General features: G+C 42.8%; 1 protein-coding gene across 2 annotated transcripts in view; it reads left to right on the top strand.

Annotated features, from left to right (window-relative positions):
* The window catches only part of GOLGB1 (golgin B1), a 1,744,011-nt gene that overhangs the window by 1,283,203 nt on the left and 443,349 nt on the right, over positions 1–17,459 (top strand). For both annotated transcript variants that reach the window (XM_044087881.1, XM_044087880.1), the window contains exon 15: positions 8,114–8,553. In XM_044087881.1, coding sequence (XP_043943816.1) covers positions 8,114–8,553 — 440 coding nt within the window. The remainder of the gene's footprint in view (positions 1–8,113; positions 8,554–17,459) is intronic.

Below are 17,459 nucleotides of genomic sequence, written 5' to 3'. Positions count from 1 at the left end.
CACATGAAGGGATACAAGCAGAGTATGAAGATGTGTTTAGATAATAAATACAAAAGCTAAGAATACGTAAAGTGATGATTCTGGAAGGGGGACTCTAGTTTAGATCATATGCCCAGTAATGAATATATAATGAATTACCACCTCTGAGATTAATCGAAAATAAAATCTTCAAACAACCGCATAGACAATGCATTCATCTTCAGTTAAAATAATCTAACTAAAGTTATTGAAAATGTATACCAATGAGTTACATTTGAGATCGCCAAAAAATAAGAAAGAGCTTAATTTTGCATGGGGAGGTTCATCCGCTATGACCCTGGAATTTATAGCAAGTCCAGGATTACACAACTGCAAAGAAAGGGAAATCTCTTTAATTACGTTAAAGTCGGTCTTTTACAGTTTGACCATAGCATACTTTGACCAATTATACCAGATTAATTTTCCTTAAGTTTTAGCACTCAATAAATGCTTGCAATGATGAAAGATACAGCACCCCCCCCCCCTCCGTGATAGTGGATAAGCAGTGCTCAAATCAAGAAAGTCTGATGATTGCAAAGGGCTAAAGCAGGGTTTACAAAAGACAGTTCACCAGATGCTTCAAGGTGGGTCCTTGGAAAAGCAAGCAGTCCCTCATGTGGTGACACTTTTATATGACGGGACCAAGAATGTGAAGGGCATGGTAAGTGTTATGATTCTAAAAATAAACCTGGCTGCCAGTAAATATACCACAGGATGGGGGCTGTGTTACAGGCATGTAGTGTTTCAGCCAAAGTCTGATTTTTGCACGAATTGCACATCCATAAGCCTGAGAAAGAAAGCATTAATCCAGTTGAGACATCACCAGCATTTGAACCACTAATGCTAAATTCTGTGATGAAATAAAATGCCAGAGATGTCTTGTTGATGGCTGAAATGTGGTAATTATGGATTAGCCTTTTTAAGTACTACCTCCATCCTCAAGAGACAGGGTCCATTTGACTCTCACCAAAATTTCTGTTGCTTAGAAGTGTCTTCCAAAGCTAGAGTAATTTTTGCCAAGGTACTCCTTCACTTCTGAATTATCATTTACCTTTGACTCCACCCAGATCTATCTTGTGCCCCTGAAAGGATAGTCAAATTATTATGCATTGTTCCAATCATTTATGTATTTTATCTTTTCTATAACCTGTTTCTGTGACAGTCAGGATGCTAGTTCCAATTTTTGTTCACTTGTTGAACAAAATTCCTTCTGTAAAGATAGAAGTTATATAAGATAACTTCCTTGGGTATTGGTTATGTGAGTAAATCTCAGTAATCAGGTGTGTTAGCTGGTCATTTTACTCTCTGCAGTAAATCCCACTCAGGTTTGGAAGACATTTCACTCGTTCTTCCTTTCATTCTGTAATTACCTTTTTAATTCAGTGCACAGCTGTAGGTGAGCCAGAGTTTGTCCCTCCTCTCTGAGTTGAGCGCAAGGCATAGAAACTCAGACTGAGCAAAGTGTCAACCCATTGCCGGAAATGCACATATGTGAAGACATACATTGAGTCCCAAATGATATGTAAACCCTAGTGGCAGTTTAGAGAAATGTCAGTGCACCTGTGACACTTTTTTAGGAGTGGAAGGAAAGCAGAGCACCAGTGAAACCCATGCAGACAGAGGGAAGACTTCCAAGCTGCATACACATGGCACCTCAGCCAAGAGTCAGACTGGAGAATTGTGCATTGTAAGGCATTGGCACCAACTGCTGTTCCAGAATGCTATCTTCTTTTACTTCAATCCTATGGATTTTTCCCCTTCCTCCAGAGAAATTTTTTTTGTCCTTCTCTGGTCTTTGTTGCCATTTTTTTTTTCTTGTTACTGTTTTCAGTGATCCAGAAATAAATTATACAAAATGAAATGCATATTAAACCCCTTTTAATTTAGAAGTTCAGGTATAACACATTAAAAGCAACTCTTCTCAGGGGTGCTTTAGAGAAAGCTGCATCTTTTGCATCAGTCTTTATGAAACAGAATTAAGATTTTGAAGCAATAATCAATGCTAAAATAATATGAACATCTTCATTAACACATTTTCTAAACACCAAAGCTTCTATTTAACTGTATTTTCAGCTTTATTAATTAAAGCTTAATTGTATTTACTATTTTATGGAATACTTAAAATGGCTTAATTTATCCAAAGCATAATTAGAAGTAATTAATCTGTAAAAATAAAGTTGAAAGGAACTAACGTGAATATTAAGCTTTGTGACTTGGAGATGTTTTTGCCAAAGAAATAAATTAAATTGTGATATTACTGGTACTATGCTTTTATATCACCTGATGTTCATCGTGTTTCACTGTTGCAGTCATTACACTTGGGTTATCCTGCTGGCAGGCTACCCGCAGTCGGCCTGAATTCCAAAGTCTAGGTCCGGCGTCGGTTGCTGTCACCTCTTCCCTGACGTCAGTGCGTCAGGGGTATAAAAGATGCAGCCGACGCCATTTTCTTCTGTCTTTCTTGCCGCGCAGTGCCCGAAGCAAAAGCAGTTTACAAGTGCCGGTTGGCCGACTCCTGAGATTTTCAAAGACGAATTTCAGATCCGAAGTCTTCATTAAAGTTAAGTACCCCATTGGGGAAACTTTTTTCTTGCTCCAGACCGATGTCAGAAAAAGTTAACAATTGTATTTCTTGTGGGAAGCAAATACCTCATAAGGATTTTCATTCTTACTGTATTCCTTGCCTAGGCCCTGATCACAACATTGCTAGCTGTCGGTTTTGTGCTAGATTTAACCAACGCACTATTAAGCGTTGGTACGATTTTGCCTTTCATTACTTTGGCTGAAGATTCAATTATATAATGCCGTCGGAACAGCCGACGACCGGAGTTTATAAAAAGCGCAAGGAAAAAGAAAAGGACAGGCATCAGAGGTTCAAAACTGACGAAGAGGCTTCCGCTAAGCCAGTCGCCAGTTCTCAGTGAGGTGCTTTCGCAGCCCCTGATGCCCGCTACCTCAGAGCCACAGGCCGCTGACAACTCTCACGTGGAGCCAGCTAGGCCTCTGGATACTCAAGGTACTGGACACTTGTTAATTATTTCCTCAGATGGTTCCGGAGCCGCTGAGCAGGCATCGGCTTCTGAGAGTCTTTTCAGACCTACACAGTTATATGTAAAGCCTACCTCAGCTTCCAAAGCAAAGACTAAAGCAGTTCTAAAGACAAAGAAACAAGTACAGCATTCTCTTGGACAGACTTCCATGCCTAAAAAACAGATGCTCAAAATGGCTGAAGACCTAATTACCTTGATCAGGGGTTCCCATCCTCCTCCTAACAAGAGGCCTAGGCAAGAGACAGAATATGAATCTTCAGATCAGGTTTCCATTTCCTCTGACTCCTCTTCTGAACAGGAATACTCTCTTCCTCCTTACGAGGATTCTGATGCTGAAGAATTTATCCCTTCAGCCTCACCGCCTGAGGATTATTCTTTTGGGGGAACCCTGCATAGCATGAGGGAACACTTCCACTGGGAGAGCCAAGACTACTCAGAATCTAAGAAAAGGCTTAGATATTTTCTTTTACTACCCCAGCACAGGCCTCTGGCTATTCCTCCTGTGTTAGACATTGTAGATGATGTATTTTCAGAATCCGAACTTTCTCCTGACTTTTTACCTCCTGCCCCTGTTAAACCAGACAGATACTACAGGATTCCAGATTCACATACATTTCTTTATAAAAACCCTGTTGCTGACCCAGAAAGTATTTCTCAGGGTCCCAAAGGGGTCAAGGCTTCTACTGCAAAAAACCCTATCCCCTCTGCTAAAGATTCAAGGGCACTAGACAGATGGGGAAAAAAGGTTTACACTTCTGCTACTTTGGCTGTGAGGGCTTTAAATTGTCAATTTCATATGCTTAAATATCATCAATACTTAATGTCACTGCTAAAACAGAAAATGATGTCAAATCCTGATTGTGCTGAAAATAAGGAAATGCAGGATATATTGCATGCAACTGAACAAGTGGGAAAGCATACATTGCAATATGGTTTTGATTCTCTGGAGGCCTCTTGCAAGGATGCAGTTACGGGTTCTGTCATTAGGAGGCATGCTTGGTTAAAGGAACAGAATCTGCCTGATCATGTTAAAGCAAAATTATTAGATGCTCCATTACAGCATGATACCTTATTTGGTGTTAAAGCAGAGGAAGTGTTGAAGAAAATGGAGGACAAAGCGAAATCTATGCAAACAGTAAAGGATTTCTTACAGGTACAGCCACCCAGATTTAGCAGGAACTGGCCCACAAAGAATTGGTCCTTTCCAGTGTCAGACAGGCCACAAAGAGGCAGATACAGACATCCCAGAGGCAGATCCCAGCCCCAGGGCTCATACAGGCCTAAACAGTGGGGTGCTTCTACCTCCAAAAGCGGAGAAGACAAATTACAGCCATACAGGAAACAGTCCCAATGACTTTCCTCTGCCAGCACCAAGCACTTATCTTTTGGCAGCCCCCTTGGGGGGAAAACTAACACTTTTTTCTCAAAATTGGCACATGATCACCCAGGACAAATGGGTCCTGAATATCGTGTCCCAGGGCTACAGGTTCCACTTTCACACCCTGCCAAGGGCAAAAGGTATGCCAGACCTGCCACACAATCAATTGGCAGAGGCACAAAAACAAGTTTCATCCCTCATGGACATGACGGCCATTCAGCAAGTACCACAGCAACAGCAGGGACAAGGATTTTACTCAAGACTTTTCTTGGTATCCAGAAAAGACAAAGCCTGGAGACCAATACTGGACCTGTCTATTCCAAATACATTTCTGGACGTTCCAAAATTCAAAATGTTGACTCTGCAGCAGCTTCTGCCCATGCTGGGCTAGAAGGCTTGGCTGGAAACTTTGGACCTAAAAGAGGCTTACCTGCATATTCCAATCAGACAATCTTGCAGAAGATACCTCAGATTCATAGCTGGCTCAATGCACTACCAATTCTCTGCACTGCCCTTTGGCTTATCTACTCGCCCAGGGTCCTCACAAAATGCCTGGCACCAGTAATTGCATTTTACAGACAAAGAGGAATTCAAATATATCCGTACTTGGACGATTGCCTTGTTCAAGCAGAGAACAAGGACATCCTACTACAGCATCTGGCATTTGTAAAAAGATTACTAATTTGCCTAGGGTGCACAGTAAACGAAAAGAAATCAAAACTAGTACCCTCTCAAGAGATAATATTCCTGGGTGCAAGCTTAAATACAACTGCCCAGATGGCTTATCTCACGCCAGACAAACAAAGGCAACTGACTTCTTACTTCAAAATGTTGGCAACAAAGACCCAGTTATCTGCAAGAAAAATTCTGCAGGCTTTGGGCTTCATGGCATCCTGCATTCTGCTAATTCCATATGCCAGACTGCATATGAGGAAACTACAATGGTATCTAAAAAGTTTTTGGACTCAACATTGCACAGCCTGGAAACATGAATTTACCCTCATTCCTTGCCTGCAACAGGAGTTTCGATGGTGGGCACAGGCCTGTCACCACAACAAGGGGCAGCCATTCACCCTTCCCACAGCCAGGCAGTCAATAACAACAGATGCATCAGATTATGCCTGGGGGGCCCACGTGGCAGGAAAATGTATTCAGGGCACATGGCCCACAAGCCAAAGGCATCTTCATATCAATCAAAAAGAGATTCTAGCTGTTCTGAATGCCCTGACAGCTTTCAAGGATCTACTCCATCCAGGACAACTACTGATAAGGACGGACAATACTACAGTCATGTGGTACATAAACAAGCAGGGAGGCACACATTCCTACCCCCTCTGCAGACAAGCCATGACTTTGTGGGACACAGCATTGACTTATCAAGTACACCTGCAAGCACAATTCCTTCCAGGAAAGAAAAATATGCTGGCAGACGAACTAAGCAGAAACCTCACGGATCCCCATGAGTGGAAACTGGATCCACAAGTCTTCAGCATGATAATTCAGAAATGGGGATGCCCAGACATAGATCTATTTGCCTCCCCTCACAACTGCCAACTACAGAGATTCTGCACAAGGACTTATCACAAGCAAGCATGGAAAGTGGATGTTCTATCATTCAGCTGGAAAACCCTAACAGTATATGCCTTTCCTCCCCTGCCTCTCCTCCCCAAGGTACTCCTAAAGGTCAGACAAGAGAAGCCAAAAATTATTCTGATTGCTCCAGACTGGCCCCGCCAGCACTGGTACCCAATCCTAAAGAGCTTGTCTCAAGGCCCAGCCTGGACATTGCCTCTAATTCCTCATTTACTGACCCAACAAAACAATCAGATCCTGCACAGCCAACTAAGGACCCTAAATCTGGCAGCATGGCAGATATTGCAGCCATTCAGAACACACCTCTCTCTAAAGCAGTGATGGATGTTATTTTGGAGGCCAGTTGACCCAGTACCAGAAAATCTTATGCAGAAAAATGGAGAAGATTCTGTGCTTGGAACCAGGCACAAGGAATTGACACTTTTGTACCAAGTATTCCTCAGATTTTACAATACTTGACTGAGATGCTGGACAAAGGCCTATCCTTTTCATCAATTAAAATCCATGCCTCTGCCATTTCAGCTCATTACAATATGGAACCACCAATTTTTTCGCATCCGTTGCTAAGACAGTACCTCAGAGGGGCCAAAAACATAAGACCTCCAAGGAGAGCACCAATACCTGCATGGGACCTCAATTATGTCTTGGAAAAACTCACACTGCCACCTTTTGAGCCAGCCAGTATAGCTGAAATAAAGTTCTTATCTTGGAAAACAGCTCTGCTCCTAGCAATAACCTCTGCAAGATGAGTCTCAGAGTTACAGGCACTCATGGCTGTGGAACCTTTTATAATTTTCCATCTAGACAGGGTTTCTCTGAGGACGAACCCGACATTTATGCCTAAGGTAATGTCCAGTGTGGCCCTTAACCAAACCATTCATTTGCCTACTTTTTATCCAAACCCACAGAATAAGGGTGAGAGACTCCTGAATTCTTTGGACATACACAGACAGCTACCCTTCTACTTGGACAGAACTAAGGCTTTCAGAAAGACTGAGCAACTCTTAGTAGCATATGCAGCAGGATCACAAGGAAAGGATATCTCAAAGCAGACTATTTCAAAATGGATAGGCCACTGCATTCGTTTCTGCTATTCACAACATGGCAAAGCAGTGCCTAAGGGCATTAGGCCACATTCAACCAGAGCAGCAGCCACTTCAGCAGCCTTCCACAGAGGAGTACCCACCAAAGACATTTTAGAGGCTGCAACTTGGAGTTCAGTGCACACTTTTACCAAGCACTACCACTTACCTCTCTACTCTAAATCCAGAGGAGGCTTTGTCACTGCAGTTCTGCAGGGCCTTATAGCTTCTCCTAATCCTATTTAGACCCAGCCACCCAACCACAGCTTTGGGATTCAACCCAAGTGTAATGACTGCAACAGTGAAACATGATGAACATAGTACAGTTGTGTACCTACCATAAATGTAGATGTTCGAGTGTATTCACTGTTGCAGTCCAGGTTACCCACCCACCATCCCCCTTTTTTCTTTGCTGGGACTTATCTGTACTTCTCTATCCTATACAACTTATGTGGTGTATTTGCTTGTAGATGAAGGAAATGTTATTTTTGTGCATACATACTTATTGGCATAATTTTCAGCCTTCCACTTTGGGGGCACCTGACATCTGGGGCAAGAAAAACTGAAGAAAGTGGCGTTGGCTGCATCTTTTATACCCCTGACACACTGACATCAGAGAAGAGGCAACAGCAACCGATGCTGGACCTAGACGTTTGAATTCAGGCCGACTGCGGGTAGCCTGCCAGCAGGATAACCCAAGTGTAATGACTGCAACAGTGAATACACTCGAACATCTACGTTTATGGTAGGTACACAACTGTACTATTTGTTTACACATTTGCATTATGAGTATAGACACAGTAAAACAGATTTTTCCGGAAATGGGATGTGTGCTTAGCAGTGAGAGTGTGCTTATAAACTGGGAAGGACAGTGTATTTATAAATTAGGAAGAGCACAGGATAAATACATATAACAAACTGTTCTGTTTATCAGCTGACGTGCCTTTTTTCGTTTCTTTTTTTTGTTTGTTTGTTTTTGTTTTCTGAAACAGAAGACTGCAATGAAAGCATCTTTATTCAAACTGTGCCTCTAGATCTGTGTTCCAGTGAAGAAATATGTTCAAATTTACCTCCAACCCAGTCTTCCAGTGATTCATCAGAGCAGGCCACACCTCCAGTTCAGCCTTCCACTGATCTATCAGTACCAGCCCCACCTCCAGATTTGCATTCCAGTACAACCTCAGAACAGGCTCCATCTTCAGATCAGCCCACCCCTGATGGATCAGAGCAAGCTCCACCTCCGGCAGAGTCCTCTACAGATGTGTCAGAACAAGCCTCAACGACATTGCAGCCTTCTGCTGATGAGTCAGATGTTCTCTTGTTAGACCCATCCTGTGCTGGCACATCTGATCAACCTGCAGCTGCAACAGAGTCCTCCATAGATGTATTGGAACAAGAACATCAGCCATCCCCAGCTACTGTACATGTAGAGGTAAGTTACTGTTTAGAATTTGTGGTAAGTGTGACTGCTGTAGCACATTAGAAAAAGCAGTAAAAGTAATCCTGTATGGATGTTTCAACAGGTGACTCAAGTCATAGTAGTAAACCTTAGAGAGTTAAGTTCATTTTGGATCATTGTAGCCAACAATATTTGGTTTAGAAGCTATTCTAATTGTCAGTCACAAATGATGACCTTTGGACATTGGTTTTCCATTTTCCTGAATAAATACTAGTAAATCCCAAGTCTGGACCGTCCGAGTATAGAAAAAGAAGCACAGCTTTTAATGGAATTTTGCATTTTAGGCTAGAGTACTCTGTCACTACCCGTTTTATTTCTTTTTAAATGTATTGTTTATAATACTGTCAACGTTTGTTTACTGTGTGACTCTGAATATGATATGATCTCCCAAAAATGGAATTTCATTTTTGAGAACTGTAAATCCATGTCCTGGGTGAAGACACTCAGTATATACATTCATATGTGTATTGTTTGTTTAATTTTATTAACCAGCAGATTCATAGTAAGGCGCAGACCCTTTAAAAAGCGTGATCTCATTTGTTATACATCTAGTCATGTCACATAGTTTGGTGTAGAGTGATAAAGTTATGAGAGATTAATGAGTTTCATTGTGCGTCTTCCTTTGTTTAATGTGTGACTCTGAGCAAGTCATTTAACTAGATAGGGCTCCCAGCTTACCTCTTAAAAGAGGCAGTTGTGACTAATGATTTTAATTGGTTAAAAACAAAACTGCAAGAACATGTGGACTCAGTGTGTTAAGAGTACATACATGATGTAACAAAGGGAGGGAAAAAAAGCAATAATCAGTATAACAGGCAGCAGTCATAGCCACTGCTATATGTTATACAGAAGCAGAATCCTATGCCATGAGGTAATTGGTCCATATATACATTTATTTCCATGATAAAATAGAGCTGGATCATGGTGAAATGAGACCCGTAGGCAGGGTAATGGAAGCTGTGTCTAAATGTCATTATTTCTGTGTCTGTTTCCCAATTAACCATAAAACACTATTCAAACCTGTTCGTTTGCACGGTATTTTTTACTATTATAGGGATCACAGAGATTTCGATTTAATTTAAAACTTTTATTTAAAAATTTTCAACAGAAACACTGACACACATTTGCTAAAGAAAACTAAAAACTCTCACATTGAAAACAGATTTAGCATGAGCAAACGTAATCTTTTCTTCCCTTGAAATTCACATTAATGGCCTGTTAAGCATACTGGAATTCATAGTCAAAAAGCACACAGTGAAGCATTATTTAGCAGGTATTTGAAGGGTGCTAGAAGTCAAAGGACAGTATGGTAATGCATTTCTTAACAGGCTGGGGTGGCCCTCTGAGCAAAGGTATCCCTTTTCAGGAGCAGCTTTGGAGCACTGTCTGGTAAAGTGACTCAGTCAGTCACAGAGTAGACAAAGGCTGAGGGACTCAAGTCCTGTGCTACAGAAAACAGCTGATTAACCGCTCATAGTCTTACTCATCTTCATCAAGTGTCAGACAGGCCACAGTACAGTTTACACTCACTGCCTTCAGAAAACAACTCTCATAGGCTTTGTGCTGCACCATTTATTCACAGCTGTATAATAAACTGTCAGCAGTCAAAAAAGAAAAAAAAAAACAAGGAAACAAAGGCTTGTACTCAAACAACATGGCTCATACAATGATGCTCCTGTTTAATATAATTAATTACTTCCTTTACAGCATAACTACTCAGTGATGCAGGAGCCAAGTATTTATAGACACACACTTACACATAAACACAGTTAGAGATATAGATAGGTGGAACCATTAAATGTGAAGTTATTCTGCCTCGCTGTTCATTCTTACAGATAGGTTCGGAGCTGATCCTCGGCTCTGAGTTGGCCTACTACAAAGCTTGTGGTCTTCAGATAGCTCGAGGCCAAGTCCCTATCCCATGATGCACCTAGAGTTACCCTAGATCTAATTTGCCGCTGCAGTAGATCGGAGGTTCTTGCTAGCTCGGGCCAGTGAAACCTTTCTTTATTGAAAATATTTGATAAAAAAATTCTGTTTCTATCTTAGATACTTAGATATTTAGATAAGCTGTTATAGCCTTTGTGTAGTTCCCTTCCCTTGGTGTGCTCTTATCTAGTATTTAGCTCTCTTGGCATCATTTTATTTAGGCCTTGTTAATGTTTAAATTAGTTGTGTGCTAACAGCTTTAGATTAGTTTTAGAGTTAAAAAGGTGACCTTTCTGTCACAACTTAGTATTTAGATAAAAGTGTGTGCATTAGTAGCTATTTTGTATTTGTGTGCAGTTATATAGTGACTTCTGTCACAACTTGTTTATATTTACCATTTAAACAAATAGTTGTGTGTGTGTGTGTTTGTGTGCTTGCTGATTAATATTTAGCCTGTTTTTTTAGGAAGGTTTGTTGTTGTTGTTGTTGTTGAATTGTTGTTGGGTGTGTCTGTTTTTTTTACAGCACCCTACCAACATTGTGCATTTTGAAATGGCTGATGATAAAGAAAAACACCCTAAGTCAGGGTTTAAAAAATGTCCTAAATGTGGGCAGAAGATGTCTGTCACTGACAGTCACGTAAATTGTGTTTATTGTTTAGAAGCATTGCGTCTCCAGGAAAGCTGCTCCATATGTCATTCTTTCTCTTCTAGGGTTCTCCAGGAGAGAAAGAGAAAATTGATAGACAGAGGTTTACTTAAACCTTCTTTCCAGAAGGCTTTGAGCGACCAAGATGGATCCAGTAAGTCCTCAACGTCTTCCAAGACTTCTACATTTGAGGAAAAAAATCAAAAAAGTTTTCGATGTCGGCTCCACAGACCTCAGAGCTGACTGTCTTATCCTTTCGGAGCCGGTCCCTAGTTTTGGAACAGATATTCGCAGTACCTAAATCTCCATTATTACAGTCTGTACCACCTTCTACCCACTCATCTCTGTCTTCGATTAGCCTTTTCTATTTGGATGTGGATCGTGTGGTGCAGAAGCTTTTACAGGCACTGGTCTTTGCTAAATTCTTATCGGCTCCGATCCACGCGGCTTCGAAACTGAAGACCCTTTTACCAGCGACTACTCTTCCTCCTCTGAGCTAATACCAGTCCTTCGGAGCCGGAGGAGTCAGACTTGTTGATAGTGGAGCCTTCGGAGCCGACTCTTGCTCCACTGTCTTTGGCTCCATTTACTCTGACGTCCTCGGCGCCGATCGAGGAATCTAGGAGCAGACATTCTCTGGTCGGGTCCGGGGAGGATAGTCGGACCGACTTGTGGGTTCCAATGCTGCCTCTCGGGGGTTTGGCTCGGATGAGCCCGGCTCCTACCTCTGGCTCGGAGCCCACTGTCCCCCTGCTGGGGGTATCCACTGTATCCTCTGATCTGTCAGTCCCTTCACATCGGAGCAGAGATGCCTTCGAAGCCATGAGGAGAGTTATGTCTCCTAAGACATCTTCGACTTCAGGTCCGGCTTTCTCCTTCCCTAAAGCACCTGTGTCTGCTTCTGCTTCACAGATCCTTGCCAAGCATAGAGACCCAGAGCCTCAGGAAGCCCCATTGGGTGGCCCCTGCACCTCCAAGACCTCACCAGAAGCCCCCACTGATGAGGCTTCCAGGAAGAGAACCTGTAAGAGGAAGCATCTAGACTTCCCCACAGGAGTTCCTGACATCTGATACCGACTTGGATGAATCAGAAGGGTCCCCACGGTCCCCCTCTGAGGATATCTCATTTGCTGAGATACTAGAAATCCTTAGACAGAGGCGTGACTGGCAGTCCACCAACCCTACTGAAGACGAGTCAGTTCTCCTGAAGGCTTTCGGGTCTCAGCCCTCCACCTCTTGGGTGTCTCTACCCTTCGATGAGCTTATGCAGCTGGTCTCACGAAGGGTGTAGGAGTCTCCGGACACCATGGAGCTTGTCCCCAGGAGGCCTAATAAATTTATCTCTGCTCCCCAAGACAAATCTTTTCTGACCAAGGGTGTGCTAGTTGATGCCATGGTGGTGGTGGCGGCAGCCACCAAAAAGGAAATTTCAGAAGCTTCCTCTTTTATCCATCCTCCTAACAGAGATTCTAGGATCATGGATAGATATGGGAAGCGCACTTACAGTTCAGCGACTTTTGTGCTGCGTTCGCTCAACTATCTAACCCATTTTACTAGACTGCAAAAAGATCTCCTTAAAGAGCTGGGAGATGCTCTTCAGGGTACAGTAGCTGCAGGAGCTTCAGATAAAGTTGCCTTCCAGCTTACTACCCTCAACTCCATAGTTAACTCATCCATGTGCCTCATTTCGTATGCAGCTGATGGAACGAGCAGGGCAGCGGGTACAGGAATTGCTCTTAGGAGACACTCCTGGATGCACTTGTGTTCCTTCGTGGAGCCCTTCAAGTCATCCTTTGTAAATACCACTTTTGATGGCTTGTCCCTTTTTGGGGCCCAAAGTTAAGGAAACTTTGATCAGGTGTGAGCAGGAAGGAAAGACTCTGTCTGCCATCAGAGTCCATTTTTCCACCCCCACCCAACTTTAACCCAAGGGTCAAAGGGGAGAAAAGATGTGGTTCCGAAAATCCCAAGGAGTCTTTCAGGACACGTGGTGAACTCCCCTCCAGGGGCAGAGGAGGGAGCTATAATGGAAGATGCTGTCCTTGCGGCAGAGGGGATTTGCAAAACCAGGGTGACAGAGATCACTTTTTGGGAAGCCCTACCAGTGCTCCTGAAAGGAGGCCCGACTGTCCTACTCTGGAGGTAGTCGGAGGTCACTTATCTTTGTATCCAGATGCCTCCCTCAAAGTAAATGACAACTAGGTACAAAGTGTAATTTTCAGAGGATACTTCATTCCTTTTGCCACATCCCCTCCACTGACAAGAACATTCCTGGATGTTCCACCCAGTTACAGGGAACAGGCAACAATAGAGGTCCGATCGTTGCTAACAAAAACAGTCATCCAACCAGTCCCAGCAGACCAGATAGGATCTGAAACTTACTCAAGATTCTTTTTAGTTCTAAAAAAGACAGGAGACTGGAGACCTATATTGGACCTCAGCAGACTAAACAAATCTGTCAAGAAAGAGAAGTTTCGGATGGTCACTCTTCAGTCGATACTTCCCTTTTTAGGGAAAGACAATTGGATGTGCTCTATAGATCTCCAAGATGCGTACTACCACATAAAACTGGCCAGAACATCCAGGGATCATCTGCGCTTCCGGCTGGGAGCCAATCATTACCAGTTTCGAGCCTTGCTCTTTGATCTCACTACAGACCCCAGAGTGTTCACCAAATGCATGGCAGTGGTCATGGCTCACCTGAGACATTTAGGATTCCAGGTGTTTCCGTACCTAGATGATTGACTCCTCACCGCCACCACCAGGCATCAACTCATTCAAGCCAGGGACACCACTCTTTCACTCTGCAGTCAGCTGGTCATTACAATAAACTCATAAAAATCTGCCATGTCGCCATCGCAACATACTGTTTTTATCAGAGCAGAATTGGACACCACCACCACCACGTTGAGACTTCCAGTAGAAAGAGTCTTACTACTCCGTCAGCAGGTCCGCAATCTAATATTCCAAAAACAAGGCTCCAGCATCGGAAGTGCTAAAATTGTTAGGCATGATGGCAGCTGCAATATTGGCCATACCGCTTGGTCGCATGCATATGCGGATTCTCCATTGGCTGTTGTTCACTCAATGGTCTTACCAAGAGCTCTCAATGCCTCACCTTATAATGATCATAAACTCATGCAAAAAGGATCTTCAGTGGTGGTTGACCTCTCTTCATGACACAGTAGGTCGTCCCTTTGTCCTACCCTCACCAACTGCCACAGTGACCACGGACGCTTCCCTGATAGGCTGGGGGGGGGGCATTTTCAGGGAAGAACAGCCCAAGTCACATTGACTGATCAAGAGACACATGTGCATATCAATGTCCTAGAGATAAGAGCAGTACTTTTAGCATTACAGTACTTCCAGGACTCTCTTCCTCTGGGTACAGTTGCGATTCAGACAGACATGTCTGGTACTTGAACAAACAAGGAGGAATCAGGTCCTGCCCTCTTTGTCGCAAGGCCCTAAGAGTATGGCAGTGGGCTATATCCACCCAGCGCTTTCTGTTAGCAACGCACATCCCGGGGAAATCCAGCGTGATAGCAGACAAGCTGAGCAGAGCAGTTCTGTTGCCTCACGAGTGGTCCCTCAAGAAAGAAATAGCGGACAGGATATTCCACAGGTGGGGCCAGCCTTGCTGCGATCTTTTCGCCAGCCACATGAACACGAAATGCAGAAACTACTTTGCCCTGATTCCCCCTTCGGGAGAAGCCCCAAGGGATGCACTAGTACACGATTGGCCTCCGGGTCCCATCTATGCATTCCCACCAATCCCATTGATACCCAAGGTACTACAGAAAGCAAAAGCCCTGGGAAGGTCCATCATTCTAATAGCCCCTCACCGGCCTCATCATGTTTGGTTCCCCTTCCTTCGACTTCATCTTTTGGAGGACCCTTGGATTCTGGACCCAGTTCCAGATCTTCTGACACACTCTTAGGGGGAACTTCATCCCTCTCTTCAGTCCCTGAAACTGACACCTTGGCTACTCCAGTTCCATCATAACTAGGTTCCATAACCTTTCTAATGAGACAAAGCAAATTCTCATATCCTCTCATAAATCCTCTACGAGGGAGCTATACCTTAGCAAATGGAAAAAATTCTATATGGGCCTCTCAAAACAATATTGATCCCTACCCAAGCCCCTATGGCCTCCATTTTAGAGTTATTGACTGATTTTCAACAAAGGAGCAGCAGCACAACAGTTTGTGTTCAACTTGCTGCCATTTCTAATTCCCACCCTGGATTTGGAAGGTTGAACATTGTCACACAAACTATCCAAAGCTTTTCTCAAAGGGACCTTTCATCTCAGACCACCTGTGAAATCTCCCTATACCCCATGGAATCTAAATTTTTTGCTTTCTCGCATTATTCTTCTTCCATTCAAACCAGCCTCCTCACGTGACCTCAGATTTTTGTCATGGAAGACTATCATTTTAGTAGCTATCAGTTCTGCCCGCAGAGTGTCAGAGCTTCAAGCCTTGTCCATTAAGCCTCCTTATTTGATTTACCATGCTGATAGTCTCTCACTTCGAACTAACCCCTCCTTTTTGCCTAAAGTTTGCACTGAAGCTAATCTTAATCAAATTATTGATTTGCCAGTTTTCTTTCCCAATCACTCCAACAATTTAGAATATATGCTGCACAAACCTGATGTTTATAGATAGCTCAGATTTTATTTGGATAGAACAAAAGATTTTAGAAAATCTGAACAGCTTTTCGTTTCTTTTTCAGACTCTAGAAAAGGTATGCCAGTGGCTAAAACAACTCTAAGTGGTTATCCAGTTGTATCACTTTTGCATATTCAGCTGCTAATATGCCCTTACAACATAAAATTAAGGCTCACTCTACCAGAGCAGTGTCCACATCCTCTGCCTTTTCTGCCAGACTTCCTATAGATAACATTTGTGCAGCAGCCACTTGGTCAAGACCTCATACCTTTATCACTCATTACAAAGTTGACAGGGCCTCCTTTGGGTCTACTGTCCTGAAAAACATACTCCCGTGAGCCACTTGAGATAGATGGTGCTTGGGACGCTACCCATCTCTAAGAATGAACGGTGAGATAGAACAACTTCACGTAAAGAAATTATGTACTTAGTAACGTTCCATGTGAGTTGTTCAACTCGCCTTCATTCTTACTTCCCACCCTCGTAACCCCTCCAGGGTTTTTCAAAAACCGAGATGCTGGATTCTTTCTGGTTGCTCAACCCTTCTATAGCTTTCTCTTATGGAGAGATAGAATGACATATGGTATTATTATATGCAGCAAATAATGTCTGAGGTAACTCTAGGTGCATCATGGGATAGGGACTTGGCCTCGAGCTATCTGAAGACCTAGAGCTTTGTAGTAGGCTGACTCGGAGCTGAGGATCGGCTCCGAACCCATCTGTAAGAATGAAGGCAAGATGAACAACTCACATGGAACGTTATGGTAAGTACATAACTTCTTTTTTCATTTCCTTTCATAACTGTACACTTTATATGTTTTCTGAAAATCAAATGACTGAGCAAATCCGTAAATAACAAACTTAAAAATGTGTTTCAGCTCACTGCTATGAGAACCGTGCAGTGCAAACCATTGTACCCCCATGCGCTCCCAAGAGACAAAGGTAAAACGTTAGGAAGAAAGTATTGCTCTTACATACATAAAACGTTTATCATATAATAAGTTTTGGATTAGCAATTATTTTCTGATGGTCATAAAGTATGAAACTCCCATGTTTGTCATAATTAGTGACTGCAGTCCATAACAATTTACCAGAAAGCTACAAACTTTGAGGAACAGACCACTTTTATAAGGAAGAATCATAGCATTTGATAGTTTTGCTGTCTGCCCACACACACACACACACACACACACACACACACACACACACAAAACCATTAATTACAACCACTTGACTTGCTCTACACCTCAGATATCTGTTTGGGATCAAGTGAATGATTAAGTACATGAATAGTGGCCCAGGCGTGTATCCAGTTTGCTGCTAACAGAACCATATATTGCAATCCACTGCATCTCCCCTCTGATCCCTCAACATCTTAGCTCAAGAATCAGAGGCAGAGACCCAAAGTCAGGAGTATAGTTTAAATATTACTCTTATTTGCTTACAAAATTGCTAAAATAACAAGCGTTTCCTGAAGGATGTTAAGTCTTAACTTCTTATGCCTCTCATTCTTTAGGGACTGCATTCTACAACTATTTGCCAGTAAGCCACATTTTTTTAAGAACAGACTAATATATCTCCCAACTTCTTTGCTAAAGAATACTGAACAAAGCTGAAAATAATGAGGACCA

The sequence above is a fragment of the Protopterus annectens genome, chromosome 11.part0 (assembly GCF_019279795.1).
Source record: "Protopterus annectens isolate FY-2018-M chromosome 11.part0, PAN1.0, whole genome shotgun sequence".
In the NCBI taxonomy this organism is placed as follows: domain Eukaryota; kingdom Metazoa; phylum Chordata; order Ceratodontiformes; family Protopteridae; genus Protopterus; species Protopterus annectens.
This window is presented reverse-complemented; position numbering and strand designations above follow the sequence as displayed.